Source organism: Botryllus schlosseri, chromosome 15 (assembly GCF_051294905.1).
Source record: "Botryllus schlosseri isolate E-star chromosome 15, Bs_hap1, whole genome shotgun sequence".
Classification (NCBI taxonomy): domain Eukaryota; kingdom Metazoa; phylum Chordata; class Ascidiacea; order Stolidobranchia; family Styelidae; genus Botryllus; species Botryllus schlosseri.
This window is the reverse complement of record NC_137250.1, coordinates 10344878-10362721: the sequence shown is the minus strand read 5'-3', so window position 1 is coordinate 10362721 and position 17844 is coordinate 10344878. Positions and strand designations below refer to the sequence as shown.

The 17844-nt window shown below is 40.5% G+C and overlaps 3 protein-coding genes across 3 annotated transcripts in view; 1 reads left to right on the top strand and 2 right to left on the bottom strand.

Moving 5' to 3' along the window:
* LOC145457738 (dynein axonemal heavy chain 5-like) overlaps positions 1 to 5162 on the bottom strand; it is a 57718-nt gene extending 52556 nt beyond the window's left edge. Inside the window, exon 1 of the mRNA XM_080336015.1 lies at positions 4774 to 5162. Within this exon, the coding sequence (XP_080192141.1) occupies positions 4774 to 4824 (51 nt within the window). The 5' untranslated portion in view covers positions 4825 to 5162. The remainder of the gene's footprint in view (positions 1 to 4773) is intronic.
* The window catches only part of LOC145457722 (THAP domain-containing protein 1-like), a 474772-nt gene that overhangs the window by 178062 nt on the left and 278866 nt on the right, over positions 1 to 17844 (top strand). The window lies entirely within an intron of this gene.
* LOC145457890 (uncharacterized) lies at positions 8599 to 16936 on the bottom strand. The gene is made up of 5 exons (XM_080336182.1): positions 16790 to 16936; positions 13486 to 13534; positions 9383 to 9502; positions 9098 to 9322; positions 8599 to 8823 (listed from the first exon to the last, which is right to left on the bottom strand). The coding sequence occupies exons 1-5, from the start codon at positions 16853 to 16855 to the stop codon at positions 8744 to 8746; spliced, it is 540 nt and encodes a 179-aa protein (XP_080192308.1). The 5' UTR covers positions 16856 to 16936; the 3' UTR covers positions 8599 to 8743.

Below are 17844 nucleotides of genomic sequence, written 5' to 3'. Positions count from 1 at the left end.
AGAATAAATATTATAAATAATTTTAATAAAATATAATATATTCAGAAGTAGTCACTGTTTACTCAAATGGTTATATTTTAATCTCCTTCCAATTCATTTTTTAGGTAAAGCTACTTACTTATTACACTTTGGATTTTGAAAAGTATAAAGTAATTTTGGGGTAGTCTACATCACTTTTATAAATGAAATCATCAAAATGATGCGTGAAATAGCCATCTCAGTAGCCGCTGAATGGATTGAAAGATTACCAGCCAAAAATGTGTACACTGACGACCAAATCTATCTTGAAAGTACCTACTTAAGTACTTTTCAAATCTTTCATTTTCTAATTCCACTGGAAATTCCTGCTTCCACTCGTAATTTAGTAGATATGCACTGCATTACAGTGTTGGGATGACTCGAGTCATGACTTGAATCGAGTCAGACTCGAGTCACCTTTTTCATATGACTTGACTTGACTCGAGTCACTTTGCAAAAATGACTTGACTTGACTTGACTCGGCACTTCAGAAACGTGGATTGACTCGTGACTCGGAGCAAAATTCACGAGTCAATTTCAAGTCATTATAAGTAACCGGCGTCGATTAAATCACCTTATCTCATGTTCGTTCCGGTTGTTCTCGATACGCCGGTGTCACTTGTGAGAGCAACCAGTCATTCACAGATTGTACGTTTCACTGATTCCCTTGTCACATCACAAATAAATTGACCGCTAACGAACCGATCACAGCTTACGTTGTTGTAGTCGTAGTAGCAGTTGATTAATCTAATAGCAACGTATCTTTGTTTCTTAGACGGCTCAGTGCTTATTGCGCAGTGCTCACCTTTAACAACACTCTTGTATGATTTAAATCGAACGAATATAGTTTATGCCTTTATATTCTCACGGATGTGTGGATCGGTAGCGTCTATTGTACCACATCAATTTGTTCAACGTCTTGAGGCTTCATATTCGATCCTCTACGTTGACTTATAAAATCAGACTGTAGCATGTAGCTATAGTTACTCATGTATTTTATTAGCAGTAGTGCGTGTGCGCGAGCGACACAACACCTTTTTGCATGTATATTTAACTTTATAATCGTTATTTGACCAATTAATCTGTCCTTCACCCAGTTAGCAAAATGTAATGACTTTGTATCATCACTCATACTTTGAAAATTCAATTTGACTTGAATCGTAACTTGACTCGTGACTTGACTTGACTTGACTCGTGACTCGAATCACCTCCAAAAACGAGTGACTTGACTTGACTCGAGTCACCTTTGAAAATCGATTGACTTGACTTGACTCGAGTCAAAATGTGCAATGACTCGAGTTGACTCGTGACTCCAAGGTAGTGACTTGATCCCAACACTGCTGCATTACTCCTACTTCTACTTGAGTAGCAATATTGACTACTTTGATCACCTTGGAATATACCGGTAACAACATTTAAAACTAAATCTATCCAAATTAAAAATTTCAGCTATTTTATGACCTTTGCTTTAACCATTACCTTGTTGGAAACTAATCTTCAGATATGAAGATAGAATAATCAATATTTCCGTGTAAGCTGCTGAGCAAAGATGGAAAAATAACGCAATTTTAATTTTTAATTGGCACAGTAATTAGCACAGTATATTATGTACTTGAGTTGTTTGTTCCTTTTAAAACTATCATTAACGATTTCATAATCTTATTGGGTGTATAATTGCTTTGAAAATAATTATTATAATAGTAATGATGGTACTCCAAAAGTATTATTCCTTCAATTTGGAATGTGACATTCCTCCGTAACCAAAACACCCAGACTAGATAACTGACGATGTACATGTTTCAAAGACACTCCAGGCACCCTGCCGTGTATGCAAACTTGTACAGCCGGGCTACACTTTGTGTTGGCAACGTATTCCATATCACTGTATGCATAGGCGCCGAGTTACCGGGTGGCGGGGTGGCGCAGCCCCCCCTGGCACATTTATGGGGTGGCGGCCACCCCATAATACAAAATGCTTTAACGCTCGCCGTCTGTCAATTAGGGAGTCCGTGATATCGCGTAAATACCAACTATTTACCATTTACCGATGCGCGCGCGAATAATTGAATACGCAGCTTCGTCGGCGACGACGAACTAATGCTTAAAACGCTCCAATATATTGTAATTCATGATCATGATCATAATCATACGATCGAAGCTACCATGTTTACGACGTCGATTTCCGCATGCGTGCGCCGAGAAGCACCATCTCCTCTCGCGGCCAGACGAGCGGATTCACGTTCTACTAATTCAATTGTACTTGCGCGCTTATTCGTTTACAAAGTAATTCTTGAGTTAGTTTCGAGATAGCCTCTTTAATTGGAGCGTAAATAGGACAGTGTGTTTGTGTATGGCTGTGAATTGAAAGTCATTCCTGCGCAGTGCGCATATTTATTTCTCTAACAAGGATTTGCTAACTTTTATCGGGAAATGCAGCAACGCAGATCAAACGTCGCTATAATGAGCAAACAATTGTTGCGATGTCAGACTCGGAGTCGGAACCCTATTGTGCTGTGCGCAAGTCGAGGAATTACCGATTAGATGCGCGTTTTCCCGTTTGCTATTGCAATCATATGTAGGCTAGTAATTCTTGTCCGCTTTATACCCTCGTATTCCCTCGATGTCACTTGTCACTTGTCAGTGTTTAATTTGTTATTAATGCTGCACATTGTGCAGTGCACGGCGTTGAATTACGTTGTCAAATATTGATGCAACACGAGATTTTCGGTGGCGCAAATTCTGATTTTATTCGATTAGTTTGAGCGGCAACCTTTTATGTTCCAATAAACGTCATTGCTACACCGACTCTATGGGGCGCAAGAATATCGCGGATCGAATTTCAAGCCATCACGATTTTTATTTCTAATGATAAGGTCGCGGCATGCGCCCATATTGCTCTTGCTGCAACAACGCCAGGATAATTAAAATCGCGCCATTGCACGATCAAATTCGACTGGCTGATCGGGACCTATGTAGGAGGCCGTCGGCCCCGTGCTGATATTAGCCAGCGCGTTGTCGGTAGTAAAACCCTTTGTGCGTAGCCAGGAAGTTTCTCATTTAAAACTAGAAATCCCGTACTTTTGAAATGCCAATTCACCAATTTGTATTATCGATGCCGCATACTGCAAATTAGCGAGGATCATTTGTATGCGAAATGGGTCATTGACATCTGACGTGCGCTATCGACGCTGATTTTATTTAGCGCGTCCGCATGCAGGTCTGCGCGTTATAATCGGTGGTATGAACTATCACGTGCACCAGGCTGGGTCTGTAATCGTTACCAACCTGAACTATCGAGTCTACATCAAGACAGGGCATGTGATGACTTCGCTGGCCTAAATTGTAGCGTCTGTTCAGGGATATTAGATATCCCAGCGTTCGCTACAGCCATCACATGATTTGCCTGCTGTCTCTACTTGTGCGATTATATCATACTGGCTTAAGACTGACAGCGTGAAATTTATTTACTTCGAATCTGCGCAATTGGCCATGAACAGACTCGAACGGACGTTATTGATTAGCGCTAATATAATAATACATCAGAAGATGTGTGTTAAGGCCGAGTTATCATAAGATACGACCGTGCCATTGCAGAACAGATTCCTTAGCAGACATCAATCATATTAATTTGTGAAATAGTTCGTCGTCACCAAGGTTGCATATTCATTAATTCAATTGTTCGCGCGCGTGTTGGTGGACAGGGAATAGTTGATATTGAAGCGAGACCGAAGAATCGCTAATTAGCCGCTGAACTCGCTGGCAAGCTTACGCGCGCACTTATACGCGTAAATTCGCTAACACGATAAAGCTCGTCCTATCCATGTATTATTGGCAATGTCCATTTACGCATGTACTTAACCGTAATAAATTGATGGTAACTTGGTAAATTTGAAACAATTTCAACCCCCCTTTTTATTCAAACCCCTCCCTTTTTTCATCTCGCCACCCCATGTAAAAATAAAAGCCGGCGCCTATGACTGTTGTATATGTGTACAAACTCGCGAGCGAAAGTTCGTAAGGTCGCTGCAAGATGCAAGGCATTGGCCCAAACGAACTTACCGCATTTTGACATTAGTGGGCTTACCATACGTCCAATAAAGGCGGCGCAATCACGAATTTTAGGGTTAGGTTCCAGCAGGGTACTGGGAGCCTAGTTGTCGAGCAGAGCGCTTTGGCATTGGCCCTTCGGTCGGATTTGTCGCAACCTTCTAGCTTCTACCCGTTGCACGTCTTATAAAAGCCTAGAAATTGGCCGTGCTACAAGTCGGCAGCTACGGATTAAAAGATGAACAAAATTGGCCTGGTGTAAATGACCATAGCAGTCGACACCATGAATACCGCAAACAACAACAACCCGACGCACAGCTGCATCCCGTTTTGCAAGCAAAATAATATGGCCATTGGCCAATGGTCGTGGTCTGGTCAGTGGTCAGTGGTCACTTATCGGCTTACATACTGACTCAATGCAATAAGCAAGAACGAGCCTAGTTTTGCGGCAGCGCAACAAATGATACACGGAGCATCTGACCATGTTTAGATCCGTATAAATGTAAACCTAAATGGTCAGATGTCAATTACCAGTTACCAGAAGTGAAGTTCGAAACGAACGTGATCGCGATACATTTTTGTATTCTATGTTAGCCTAGATAAACAGCCATGACCGCAATCATTAAATCCGTTCGCCCCACGTCGGCATTGTTGCACTAAAGCAGTACTGCAGCATTGCAGCATATCCATTGGAACAATTCTACATACCTGGTTGCTTATGTAGCGGTGGCGATCGTCGATCTTAACTCCCGAAGCCATTCTGATAAAATATTATTCCGGTTCTTCAACAACAGTCAACTTGTGAATATCCCTCAATCATACACAACTCGTCAACATCGTAAAGCATCGTGTGGGCAGAGAGAAGTCGCTAATAGTATGGAAGTAGTGCGGAACTATAACATAAGAACCCTACAGACACTGGCCGTCGCCTAAATTTTACAAACTTGCAAATGGCGCCAAGGCGCCTTTCGTTGATATCCTTTCACTTATAAGCATTGTGCGAGGGTAATAAGGTAATATTCCTGCCCTTGAAAACGAGTTCGTTCTAATGGCGAGCGTACTGTAAGCTGTAGTGTAGGTGCCTTAGTACTTGAGCGCATATCGACAAACGAAAGTTGAAGTGGTTCTCAATGTTGTTAACAGCTTCACACAATTGCTTTTTCAACTCAGTTCCCTGTACACTATATTTGTACTACCAAAAATTAGGATTCAATATTTGTAATTGCGTAGCCTAGTCTACCAACCTCAAACAGATACTTGCAATATGGAGGGTGGAGGAGTAGAGTAATCTCGATTCGTCATTTATGATTCATGCCGACAGCACCCAACAAAATTATTTGACAATTCCATTACACCATGATTGAAATGATCTGATTGTCTATGCTGCAGTTGATGCTGAGGAAGTTGGTGCTACAGTTGAAATGAAACATCCATCACATCCCCAAATTTTCTTCCCGTCTCTGGGCAGTGACGTGCGGTCAAATGAGGAAAGTGATGCAGTGCCTCACCTGTCGTTATGGTGAGTAAGAGAAAATTTTGAAAACCCTGGATGATTATTGATATTTTCCATCGATGTTCATATACAACTAAATTTGAACATTTTCTCATCCAACATAGAAAATTTGCATAATTATCATTTAAAAATACAGCGCGAAAGGAGAGGTGAGGCACAGGTGAGGCACGGGTGGGTCGTGCCTCACCTGGGACGATGCAATTCATCATAAACAAATCAGAATTCATAATAACTGGTATCAATCAAATGCTATCGTCGCCGTGATTCTGAAAATCCAAAATATTAACAGTGTCAGAACACCAGAACCCCTTCAAAATCGCCAAGGAATGTGACATTTGGCTTTATTACTGACAATACTATGGCAGAGAAACGATAGCCAAGTGAGGCACAAACGAATCTTCCTCGTGCACTGTTCGCTAACAATTGGACAATCGCATCACGATGGCACGTGCTATCGCTTTCGGAAACCAACAGTCTTGTAGGAATTGGATGCTAGCGACGGCGAATACGTAATGCGGAGCAAATACATTCCCTTACTGATGTAGCTGATCTATTTTCCTCTCATACCTATATAACCTTAAATTGTGGTATGTGATAGCTGTACTTATATAGCCTGCGTTGTCATTGTTTGTGGTCGTTATAGTGTTTTCAACTGCAATAGTCATATTTACACCATGTCGATATTCTATGTTTGATTCCATTTCTGCCAACTTGTAGCAAGGCGCACTTCTAAGTTTAGCACGGCGCACTTTTAGTTTTTTATAAGACACCGCTTACATGGAACAGATGGCGAGGAGTAGCCTATAGATCAGGGCTGGGCAATTATTTTTCTCCGCGGGTCAAATGAGAAACCGAAAATATGTTGGCGGGCCAAATCATAAATTTTAGCAGTATTCTCCAATGTATTGATTTTATTTCCAAATTGAAAGCAGTGAATTACACTAAATAGGTGCTCAGCGAATGTGTTGATATTGGGGAATGAGGAAGTGACGGTTAATTACCAATAAAATATTTATTCGCCGTCATGTTGCCGATGGATAATTGGACATCGTGGTTTTTGGTCAACATAAGGGCGGTCCTTTTCTGCAAAACTTCATATGTCTTGGTGCCTCGTGGCGAGGTAATGGCTGACGCCGAAATGCCCAATTCTATAATCCATTGATCGCTAAATCGGGCGTAGGGCGAGAAAAATTTGAAAGAACTCGCATAAATTAAGAAGAAAACATACTCTATAATTTATATTCATTCACGAAATAATTTTGAGCCCCCTGCGAGCTCGCCCGAGCCCAATTTGGGGGTTTGGGGTGCTGCACTTACGGTCCTTAGAATACTATAACGCTTATTGTCTTGGTCGCTGGATTCCGAGCAGTGTATAGCTGGGTGAATTGGCCTTGTTGTTGAGCCAAGCTTGCAATTCTTCCAAAATTTGCCGGTCCTTGACCGAGTATATGGATGTCTTCGTGTTTTTATCATAGAACCGACTTATATTATACTCGTTAAACACGGCGACCTGTTCGGCACTAACTACCAAAAGGACTCCAGTAAACAAATATTTATTCCTCCGAACTTTCTTTGAATTTCTAATTTCCGCTTGCTTTTTTTGACATCCTTATGGGTGATGATGACTTATAGAAATCACGAGCACTGATTGAATTGTTTTACGAATTAGGGATTCGGAAACGCATCACGTAACAATTTGAAACACAGACGATGTAATGCGTAATGTGGCAATGGCAATAGAGAAGGTTTGGTGACTTCTTGCGACCTTAATTATAACGGCACAATTTGCTGCATTATGACTTTATGTCGAATCTGGATTACACATGTGAGGTACGTATGGGCTGCGTAATCACGCCATGTTAATGAGCAGGCTTGCTAAACAAATTTGCGGTTCAGTTTATACATCCTATGGTTTTGGTCCACGCAGAAACGTTAAAAATTAAGTTCTATATTTTAATTTCAAGCAACCTTCCGCGGGCAGCACAGAATAGCTTCGCGGGCCGCACTTTGCCCAGGCCTGCTATAGATAGTTTGCGTGTGAAGATGGCTAATGTTATGAGAAACAGGACGCCAACTCATTAAGCTAACCTTGTAGGTTTTAATATTTGCGAAATGCGAATCTTAATCCAAGGAAATCTGCATCCCTATCAAAATCATGAATCTGACTCCACAGTCCGAATGATATATTTAACCAAGTTTATTGTTAGTGAGTGACATATTTAGTTTTGCTAATGCAGTATCCATTTCAATCTTGTAAAAAATGAGATTGGACGGGCAAAGGCAATAGAGACTATAAAACCGAAATTAGGACCTTAAATATTATATTTTTATATTTTTCCGTTAATTCTTTTCGTTGTGCACTGTATTAAATAACTGAAAAAATTCAAACATGTATTGTAGAATGCAGAGAAAACGCTCTCGGCTATTCGCTTCTCTTGGTGCTGTTGTCGTTCACGTATTTGTATATCTTTATCAGGAACTTTACGTATGTGTGGGTGTGGGGTGGGTCAGTGCCTCACCAGCCATGAACTTCACCGCACGTCACTGTCTCCGGGTAGGGCAGACTGCAGATATAGCGCGTCCCGTGGCCTGCGCTATGGAGTATTTTTCTGCACGTGGCCCTGATCTATAAAGGGTCGACGCCCTTGCTTAAACTGTTGCATGTGCTGTGAATCGAGTATCCACAACCAATAATAGGCGAGTAGGCCTATTGATTGAAATGGTTCCTGCCAAGTAGTAGCAGAACCGACCGCGTTCTTCATCAGGTATCGTAATTATTCCTGTTGCGAGATCCCTCCAGGCTCCATCCTCGAGCTAACACTGTGATTTTCGACCAAGTATAGCCCGATCTTTCAACTGTTGTCTGTTGTGCAGTATGCATGCTGATATGGGAATTGTCTATTTGTATGCAGATGCAGGTACAACGTATAAATCAATAAATATTACACCCCGACGTTGTTGGTAGGCAGACCTTGAGACGGAATTTTATAACAGACATAATTCGATGTCACCAATGAAGACTCAGTTTGCAGAATCGTATTTATTTACATTCGCTATGTCGTCCGTATTACGAATTGAGCGCGGTGAACAATATCGGTGCGATCAAAATTTTGACACGTTTCGTTGGTTGCCAATATTTACCATTACTGAGCTGCATTAGAAAGTCTATCGTTTTATGTCGATAATGTCATCATCATCACCTCCTATTTCATTATCGATAGTCTCGATACCGTTCTCCGTTTCATCTGGAAAGGAAATTTATTCAATTACTCAAAATCTGTTTATTCAACGTGTATAAACAGACTCGTGTTTGCACGTTCGAAGTCCTTACTACATTAACAAAGGCATCAATAACCATTTGGGCTCAATTTAACCACAGGTAGCATCGCCACAAATATATAGCCAACAGTTAAAATTACGCTGCTTCTTGGGCGAAATGACCAATCCATTAGTGGGTAGTATCAACGTACATATCACAGTATATTCAATCTTGTTTCCCTACCACAATATAATAGTTACCGTTGTCTCCGGAACTTCCCTCTCCACTCCCATCTTCTTCGCAACCCGTCGAAATGAATATCGCGTGCGCTCTTTCACCCATAAAGGCGGGGAACCGCGGTAGGACATGGAAATGATACATGATGCCAAAGCGAAGACCACCGATTATGACTGAAGTTCTAGATCCGGAAACCGCAACCTCTTTCCATTCGTCCGAACTCGCATCCGAGTAGATCACCACGTATTCTTTGCGAAGAGTCGAGCTATATTCATACGACAATAATCGGGAAAGATGAATGCACCTACCAGCTATATCTGGGATTCCCAAAATACTTTTCAACACGGTTGGTCGATCCCAAGTCACTTCCGCTTCCAGCGTCTGCTTCCGTTGGGAAATCGCTTTTACATTGAGATGCCTAGGTTTCACTGTAATAATAAGATAATCAGAGACGTAGTTATATAGTTGCGACAGAATTTCATATTATAAGCATTACAATGTGCCACATTATACCAGTAACGCTGCCGTGTGGCTGTTATTGTTGTTTCTTCAACAAAAAAGATTTAGTGCTTGCAGCCTGATGGATTTTCGCATATCGAACAATGTGAATGTAGACTACTGCACCGCGTATAATACCGTTTGGTTAATGGCTTGGCTATGCATGTATCGAAATTGATGCGAGTAAATTGATCTTAGCGTTTCGTAATAACTGCACCAATCGTCACACTATATATTTTCATCCCCACGCAATGTACAATGCGATACGCACAAGACAGAATGCGACGTAATGAACAGATAGGAGGATGCCGAAACGACCATCAATGGTCTCTCTGGCATTCACCTCGGCCTAGTGCCGCATATCAATTGTTGTATGCTAAGATTTATTCGGCTGTCTTTCTCTTTTAGACGATTTGTCCTAACTCTTATTCTTTCCATTCTCTTCTCTTGAGTAGGCTGCCTTCTTCATCGGGACTTTTTTCAAGGCTTCTTGGTAGCCGTATGAACGAGCGACACAGTGGAGAAATGGTCTAGATCAGGCCTGAACCATGTGTGGCCCGCGACGCGATTTTGACCGACCCGCGAAAAGTTTCTTGGTATTTCGATTATTAAAATATTTTTATGAAGGGTAATGCGTGGACTATCAGGCTGTATAAACTGAACCGTAAATAAGAAGACTTAGAAGTAAAGGTACCGTGATTGGGCACCTACGTACTTGGTATACGTTATCCAGGTTCAAAATAAAGCCAATAATATAGCAAAGTATACCACAACAATTAAAATTATAAGTAGGGCGATTATTTTTACCTGAAAAACGGAAAATTTCGACCTAAAAAATTGAACTTTTTCCTTTTTTTACCTAAAAAAACTTAATTTTTTACAAATTTTGACCTCACGTATGCAAATTACCTGTTTTCGCACATAATGTTGAAATGGTGCTACTATCTTCATTTTTAGTTGAAACTGTCTGTCCTAACGAAGTAGTTTGGCCTGAAGAAACGTTTTTGACTTAAAACTGAGAAATTTTTACATGATAAAAATATTATTTTGACGAAATCTGTCCCTATGAAGAACTCTAGTAGTTACACGTATTATGGTGGAAATAATTTAAATCTGTTGTAGTGCAAAGAAAGATACTTTCCTTCATTCTCGGCTACAAAGTGTCTGTCCTTACTAAGTAGCTTGCCAAGAATGGAGAAAGAACGTTCAACAGCAGCAGTTGTTGGCTGACAACACTGAAGTTGTGCGTACACTGCTGGTGACACACCGTGTTGCTTAATTCTGACAATGTTGTCTACATCACAAGTTTTCATCATGCGGTTCTTGATATAAGAACTATGCAATGCCCAACAGTCTTGCTTCAGTTAAGATATTGCGGTCCAGAGATGCCACTGGGATATTTCGGAAAAACCCAGATCCTATATTTCACGCAAAAGTTACGAGATAGCTGTGAAAGTGGAGCCTGCGATAGCCGTCGAATACACTCATACAGTCATTGAAGCCTTTAATATTGAATTTACAACCGTTCATAATACACATTTTGCTTGGTTAACACTGCGAATCGCACAAAAAACATGTTGTTCTCCTCTCGACACATCACAATGCTACAATTGGGGCGCAGCGTGAATAGTTGATAGTGTACCGGTACTAATTATATCATCGCGCTGCGAAAGTTCAATGCAATGCCATCCATTCCCTATTTCTAAGGATGATTTCATGTATTTTCAGCGATCTGAACAGATTGAAAGTAGCTTTCGATTGATTAATCCTACGACAATCACCTTTATTTGGAATAATCACAGACCAATGTATAGTGGAAATAAATAACTGCCAAATCATGAAATTCTGGGTTAGGGTAAGGGACTTAGGGTTAGGGTTCGAATGTGCTGATAACCAATGCCTCTGATTAACTTGCTAGGGGTGTGCAACTAACTAACTCTCTCTCTGAGTGTCCCTGTTGGAACTATAAATATACTCAGATAACAATAGGATTATATTAGTCTAGGCTTACCATATTTTGGAAATCTAAAAAGAGGACACTTTTTCAGAAATTTCAGGCATGCAAAACTGGAGAAGAATTCTCAAAAACCGGTAAATTTTTCCCACTTCGTGATCGGTTGACTAAAAAAAAAGGTCATCACTTCCACGCAGAGCTCAAAATACCGTTTTTCTCTCCACATTGCCAGGTGGATAACTAAAAAAAAGGTCATCTTTTCGCTCAGAGCTAAAATCACCGCTTTTCCCTCCGAAATACCCGCCGGAGCTTCACTTCTGCGCTAATTTGCGGCATATCACTCGCAATTTCCTCGAAATCTGACCTAAATTTTCAAAAAAGAGGACAAAATCTCAAAAAAGAGGGCAAAAGGGCGTCCTCCGAGGACACTTTCAAAAAAGTCAAAAAAGAGGACAAATCCTCCTAAAAGAGGACGTATGGTAAGCCTATATTAGTCGGATCATCACCTAGTATGTTCGTGTGCTTGTGCATACCATACATTTACATGATATTTATCGATACATGCCGAATTGTTCACCAAGTTCAACAAGTGCCGAGTTCGCTACTGGCTATCGTCCTATATGAAGATGACTTTCTGCGATCTGGAAGTTACCATTCAATGAAGCTCCATCGCATCAAGCCGAAGACTCTTTTTTAGTAGTGAAATAGATTCTCAACACTCTGTCGTTACAATAACAGCAAAATCCATCGACAATGGCGAACTGAAGTGCGTGCATTTCACGAGATTGCGACCATACTAATCTAATATTTAATTTTCGAGCGTAAAACTGACCTGGCGAACTGGATGTTGAAAAAACCCAGATTTCAAGGATAAAAACCCAGAAACCCAGGTAATGCTGAAAAAAAACAGATCTGGGTGGAAAAACCCAGGAGTGGCAGCTCTGTGCGGTACGTTGATCATAACACCATGTCAACCTATTTGTTTCATTGGACCGTTTATGAGTCACAATGAGCAGACGATGGGCCGTCTACAACGGTCGGCTACAAGCTGTAGAATAGCGAATGATAAGTTCATCCACACTCAACAGTGTAAAATCTACGATACAAACAAAATGCAGAGGTCGAAAAATTTCGACTTTGTAAGCAATCTTGACAAATTTTGGCTTATTTGGACATGTCAAAAAAACCGTCCTAGTTACAAACCATTGTTTCCATATTCATGTACAAACCTTGTTTTGTTGCCATTGTTATATTAGGAATGACAAGCTCTGTCCTTTAAACTGTTACGTTATATGTTTCCAAATCCTAATTCGTAAAATAATGCAATCAGTTCTTGTGATTATCTGTCATTCTCGCTCACAAACGATACTATGTCATTCGGGTGAAGGTGAAGGTGCGGCTGAAGGCAGACATTTTAACAACATTTGTGCAAGGAATAAGGCAGCGGAGAACCGCTATTGTAGTGGATGATCAACACCAAGTACTCTGTGTAAGGAATATAATGAGTCGGCATGATGAGAAAAATCATGTAGTGGACTATACACGCGGCCTTAGTGGAAGACCTGCTAGCGAAGCTAGCAACACGGCAAGGCTATTTTAAACCCACGAGGGGCTCGGGACGCAACCTAATATTAACACGTTCACTGACCAGCATGTGTTAACAATCTATAATTCACTGCTTTGTATTTAGAAATAAACTGCACAGTGCACACAAAAGAATATAATCCTTTTGCTGGACCCGTGTAAGTCACCACCAGCAGGGCCGTAACTGCCGCACCCTAACCAAATTGGGGGGGGGGGCGTGCTCGAAGGGAGCCCATAATTATTTCTCATATCAACATAAATTATAGAGTACAGCTTACGATCAAATAGGGGGTCAAGACCAACGTCAGGGAAAAGGCATTCCTGTTTTTACTATCAAGTGTTGGTATAAGTAAACAGGGATGTAATTCAACTTACTCAGTTCGAGGTATCGCGAACTGCCAGAAGGTGCGAAGTAAACATCTTCCTAAAACATGAATATGGATTGTAAAATGTGAGGTAAGTGAAATCTAATCGTTGAGCGCCAACCCAACCTTAGCTAAAGCCATGATAGATGTATAAAGTAAGATTCACTAATCCAACAATCCCATCATCACTCAATCAATCATCAGAGTTAGTATTGCTATCTGCACAAGGCACACAATGTACAATCCGAAACGCGGGACACAATCCAGGGGTCGGCAACCCCCGGGAAGCGCGCCATACGGGCATGAAGCGAATCCGGCCCGCGACGCAATTTCAGTTTGACAACCCTGCTCTAAAATATTCAATCTCTATGGTAACCTACAACCAGAAACTTATGTAGTCTGTGGCCAAGACTTTGAGTGGTGCTTTTTCAACGGAGCTTGAGCTCTATGTGAAATTCATATGGATGTGGGCAGGATCTAGAGCCAGTTGATAGAAGAATATCTCCATTTGTATTTCATAAGATGCTATGCTGTTACCATACGAAAGTAGACTTGATAAAGGCAATCTACTAATGCAGGGGTGGCAAACCTTTTTGCTATTCACGGCCACATTTCGATTAGTTATGTAGCCTACGGCCGCATTCCAGGGCATAGCCAGAATGAACTAATTGTACGACACATACCAATGTTAAACTCTCCAATGTCCAGCTTCATTTCCGGATAACTAGGACTAGTATACATTTTTCATATCGCCTTACCATAAGCACCGAAATCATGAGTGCTGGTCACTGGTCAAGGTCATGTTATGAATAGCGACTGGAATTCGTCATGGTCGCGCATAGCGCGGAAATGTTTTCAGATTCACGAATGAATTTCGTCCTTAATGTTAGTAATGCCACATATTATTGTCAAATATTTATCATTTCTCATCACGTGTGATCAGATTCACCGTGTAAGCGGTGTCTTGTAAAAGTCTAGAAGTTGGCCGTGCTACAAGTCGGCAGCTACGGAATAAAAAAGAAGATAATTGGCCTGGTGTAAATGACCATAGTAATCGACAAATGCCACGAATACCTCGGACAAACAAACCGGTGGAGTTGATGGGGGGATTGTTTTCGAAAACGTACTCCAAGGTATAAAGGATGATGCATATATTCGGGAAGGCCAATCGTTATAGTCACTCTGTTGAATGCTGTTATTTGTTGACCTCCCTTGGAATCGCCCAAACGTAGCCTACATAACAACTTTCTTTCGTGAGAAACACACGATTCCAAGTTGGTATTTATTTTCTATACGGAGTGGATGATTTTCCTCTGCTATTCGCATCTGTAGTGTGGGGCTCAGATAGCAAAAGGCGCTGCCATATTAAAATCGAAAAATGTAGCCGCATTAAATCGTGCCTAGCGCGAAGAAAATTTAAGATTAATTAAAATATCTCAAATATTCGTGAGTCAATTCGTAAATTCAATTTGCATGTCGACGACCGCCAACACATACTAATTGAATTACGTTCCACGGTAGCACATATTTCCTTCTACGGCCACAAGTCGGCCACCCCTGTACACCCCTAATGGATATTGTAAAGCTCTTTGTGAAGAAATGTTTAGTATTGTCATCACTCGAGCACGGGACCACAATCTGACATAAAGACCTCGCCTATACCGGCATATGCATCATTCATTTTTGTCGTTTCCGTTTATGTTAACCTTTCTTAAATCCAGTGTACATGCCTCTTATTTGCATGTTGTAGGCCGTGCAGGTGGGTGTCTGATTAAAAGACTACTCCAAGTCGTTTCGGCACCATCCTATCTTTTCATTATATCACAATCATGTGGTGAATTAATTTGATCAAAAATTAATAAATTATGATGATTGTTTTGTTTGTAATTATTTTGAAACGCTATAGGCATCTAAATTTAGCATTCATAAACCTCAATTGGCAGAAGTATGGTATCAATGAGATCCGGAGCTGGAGACGGAGCAATTTAACATTTCACCCCGCTCGAAAGCATTACTCTGGGCTATATAGTACTTTTAAAACAAGTCGCAAAAGTCGATTTTAAAACTCGTTACGTTTTACAGATGCTCTAAATGTGTATGACGCTCCGTCGCTACAACTGTAATTCTGGCAGTTTACCGCTATATGTAACGAATCGCTAAGTTATGACATCAAACAAACAGGAAGTTATACAGCGTCACAATTTTACGTATGCTGTGATTTAACGTATGCTGTGATTAAACGAGTCGTGAATGTAGGAAACGCGGAAATGGAAAGCAAATTGGAAGCAATGCAAATTAATCAAACACAAGAAACCCGTGTTCGAAATATATTTTACATCGATTAAATTAGTGGTTATATGTGCGGGTCACCAAGACCTAATCAATCCCAATCCCAACTCTACATGATTGGAATAGTCAAATATGTGAAATATAACTCGAATGGATGATCCCGCTGACTTTCTAACGAGCGAAGCGCACCCTGGAAAAATCCACATGGTAATGATGTAGCAACGATGCGTCAAGCTAGTTGAGGGGCTTCTCAGTACTCAGTGCTAACTTATATCTCACGACATTATTTTATAGCAACTGGAAAATCCGTGCCGTCGATTTGATATGAACGAGTGTCGAAAATTCATTTCCACAAAGATATGTGGTGGTGAATGTAATAATAATGCGCAACGCTTCGGACGACACCTTTGTGTATGATCGCAACATATATGACATCAAAATTGAGAAACCGATTTTTAGTGAACATATAGCGTCCAGCAGGGACATTTCTATCAAGCAACTCATCTTGAATTTATTTTGGAATAGGTGTTATGCATATCACAAAAGAAAATAGATTTTCGCCAAATTATTTTTTTCCCAAAACCCCATTAAACAGCAAAGTGTTCGTACCAGTAATAGGCATTTAGCAATTTAGAAATTAAAATGAGTTTGCGCAGTAATTCATCTCAGACGGCCATTCTGTTTATGTGAGTTATGAAGTTTTTGCAGTTATGAAGCAAAACTGTCTCGTGATTTCTATAATTTTGTAAAAAGTACTAATTAGGTTATCAACTATTTTGCAAATTTATAGATTTCACGGACCCCTGAAAATGCCTCGCAGACCCCGGTTGAGAACCACTGTTATATAGCCTATGTCGATGTGGTAGCAGCCGTGTCGACTCGTTCGTAATCAATCAATAGTGCGGTGAATATATGGTACCTCACCGACTCATAACTAGTACACAATGTATGACATTCCTATCAGTATTGCGACAAATTATGATCTATATAATTATAGAAATACAAGAACTTATTAGTCTTTTCACCATTTCTTGTATGTCGTAACCGTGAACTTCAAAAACCAGCAAGCTAAACACAACGAACACCAACATATCAAATATTTTTACTATTAGAGAATAATATTAATAATTCTTATTGGTACACGACCTATAATAAACAGGATATATACATAAAGGTCTTTGTATATTAAATAAGTCTAGACTTCCCTGCTCTTACAACTACAAATGTGATACATTGCTCATCGAGTAATGCTCAAGTCGCCGTATACCAAACGCCTAGCTATATTGGCACGTTCCTGTGCGAATACATTATTTGTTTCTATCGGCATTGCTCCCCGTTCCGTTCCTATAGTCGCCCTACGCATCGCATAATCGTACGTCTACGTAGACGTATTGAATGAACATTGAACAAGCATCCGTCTTAGTCGCACTGAATGCTGTGTCGCATGCCATTCAAACTGGGGCGATTGAACAGATTGGAATGAGCTAATGATATTGAGACAGCTTCGTCTAACAGAATATGACCCTGGGTTGGTATTAATTAACAAAACGGCAGGCTAGGTTGGATTGCATTTCATTCGTTCCTAATGTGTCTGCAAAGACTTTAAAAGTCACCGGATTTCCATTTTTGTAAGCCTACCATGTTTTCAACACCCACTCAAAAAGCGGGCTTATTTTGTCGGCAAATAAAACTGATGAATAATTGCTATGTTTTAGTTTGATGTGTTTTATGATGCCTTGATAGTTGCAGGTAATAGTCACAAAAACAAAGCAAAGCAAAACTCACAAAAACAAAATCAAATATATTTTTCAAATTCCTCCCAAGAATACTTTGCGGTTCACTTAACTTTTGCCAATAAGGAATAATCATTTTCAACGAGATCGTGAAATTGTGATTACGAAATATCATTCAAATGATCCGCAATCGTGATCTCGCTATTTGTGTCGTCTCTTTCTTTGCACCATTGTCGCTTCATCAAGGAAAATCCGAAATGCGGAAGATCCTCGCGCGAAAACCCCAAATGTTATTGAGAACGTCAAACAATGTTTGCAGTATAACAGTCCAGAAAGTAGAGCTGTTA

Excerpts from the sequence above, each read along its gene's own strand:
- LOC145457890 (XM_080336182.1), bottom strand. The coding sequence starts at position 16,855 with ATGTTGGTGTTCGTTGTGTTTAGCTTGCTGGTTTTTGAAGTTCACGGT. Across the intron at positions 13,535-16,789 it reads GTTACGACATACAAGAAATG|GAAGATGTTTACTTCGCACC; the intron begins GTGAAAAGACTA and ends TTCATGTTTTAG. Across the intron at positions 9,323-9,382 it reads GGGAATCCCAGATATAGCTG|AATACGTGGTGATCTACTCG; the intron begins GTAGGTGCATTC and ends CTCTTCGCAAAG.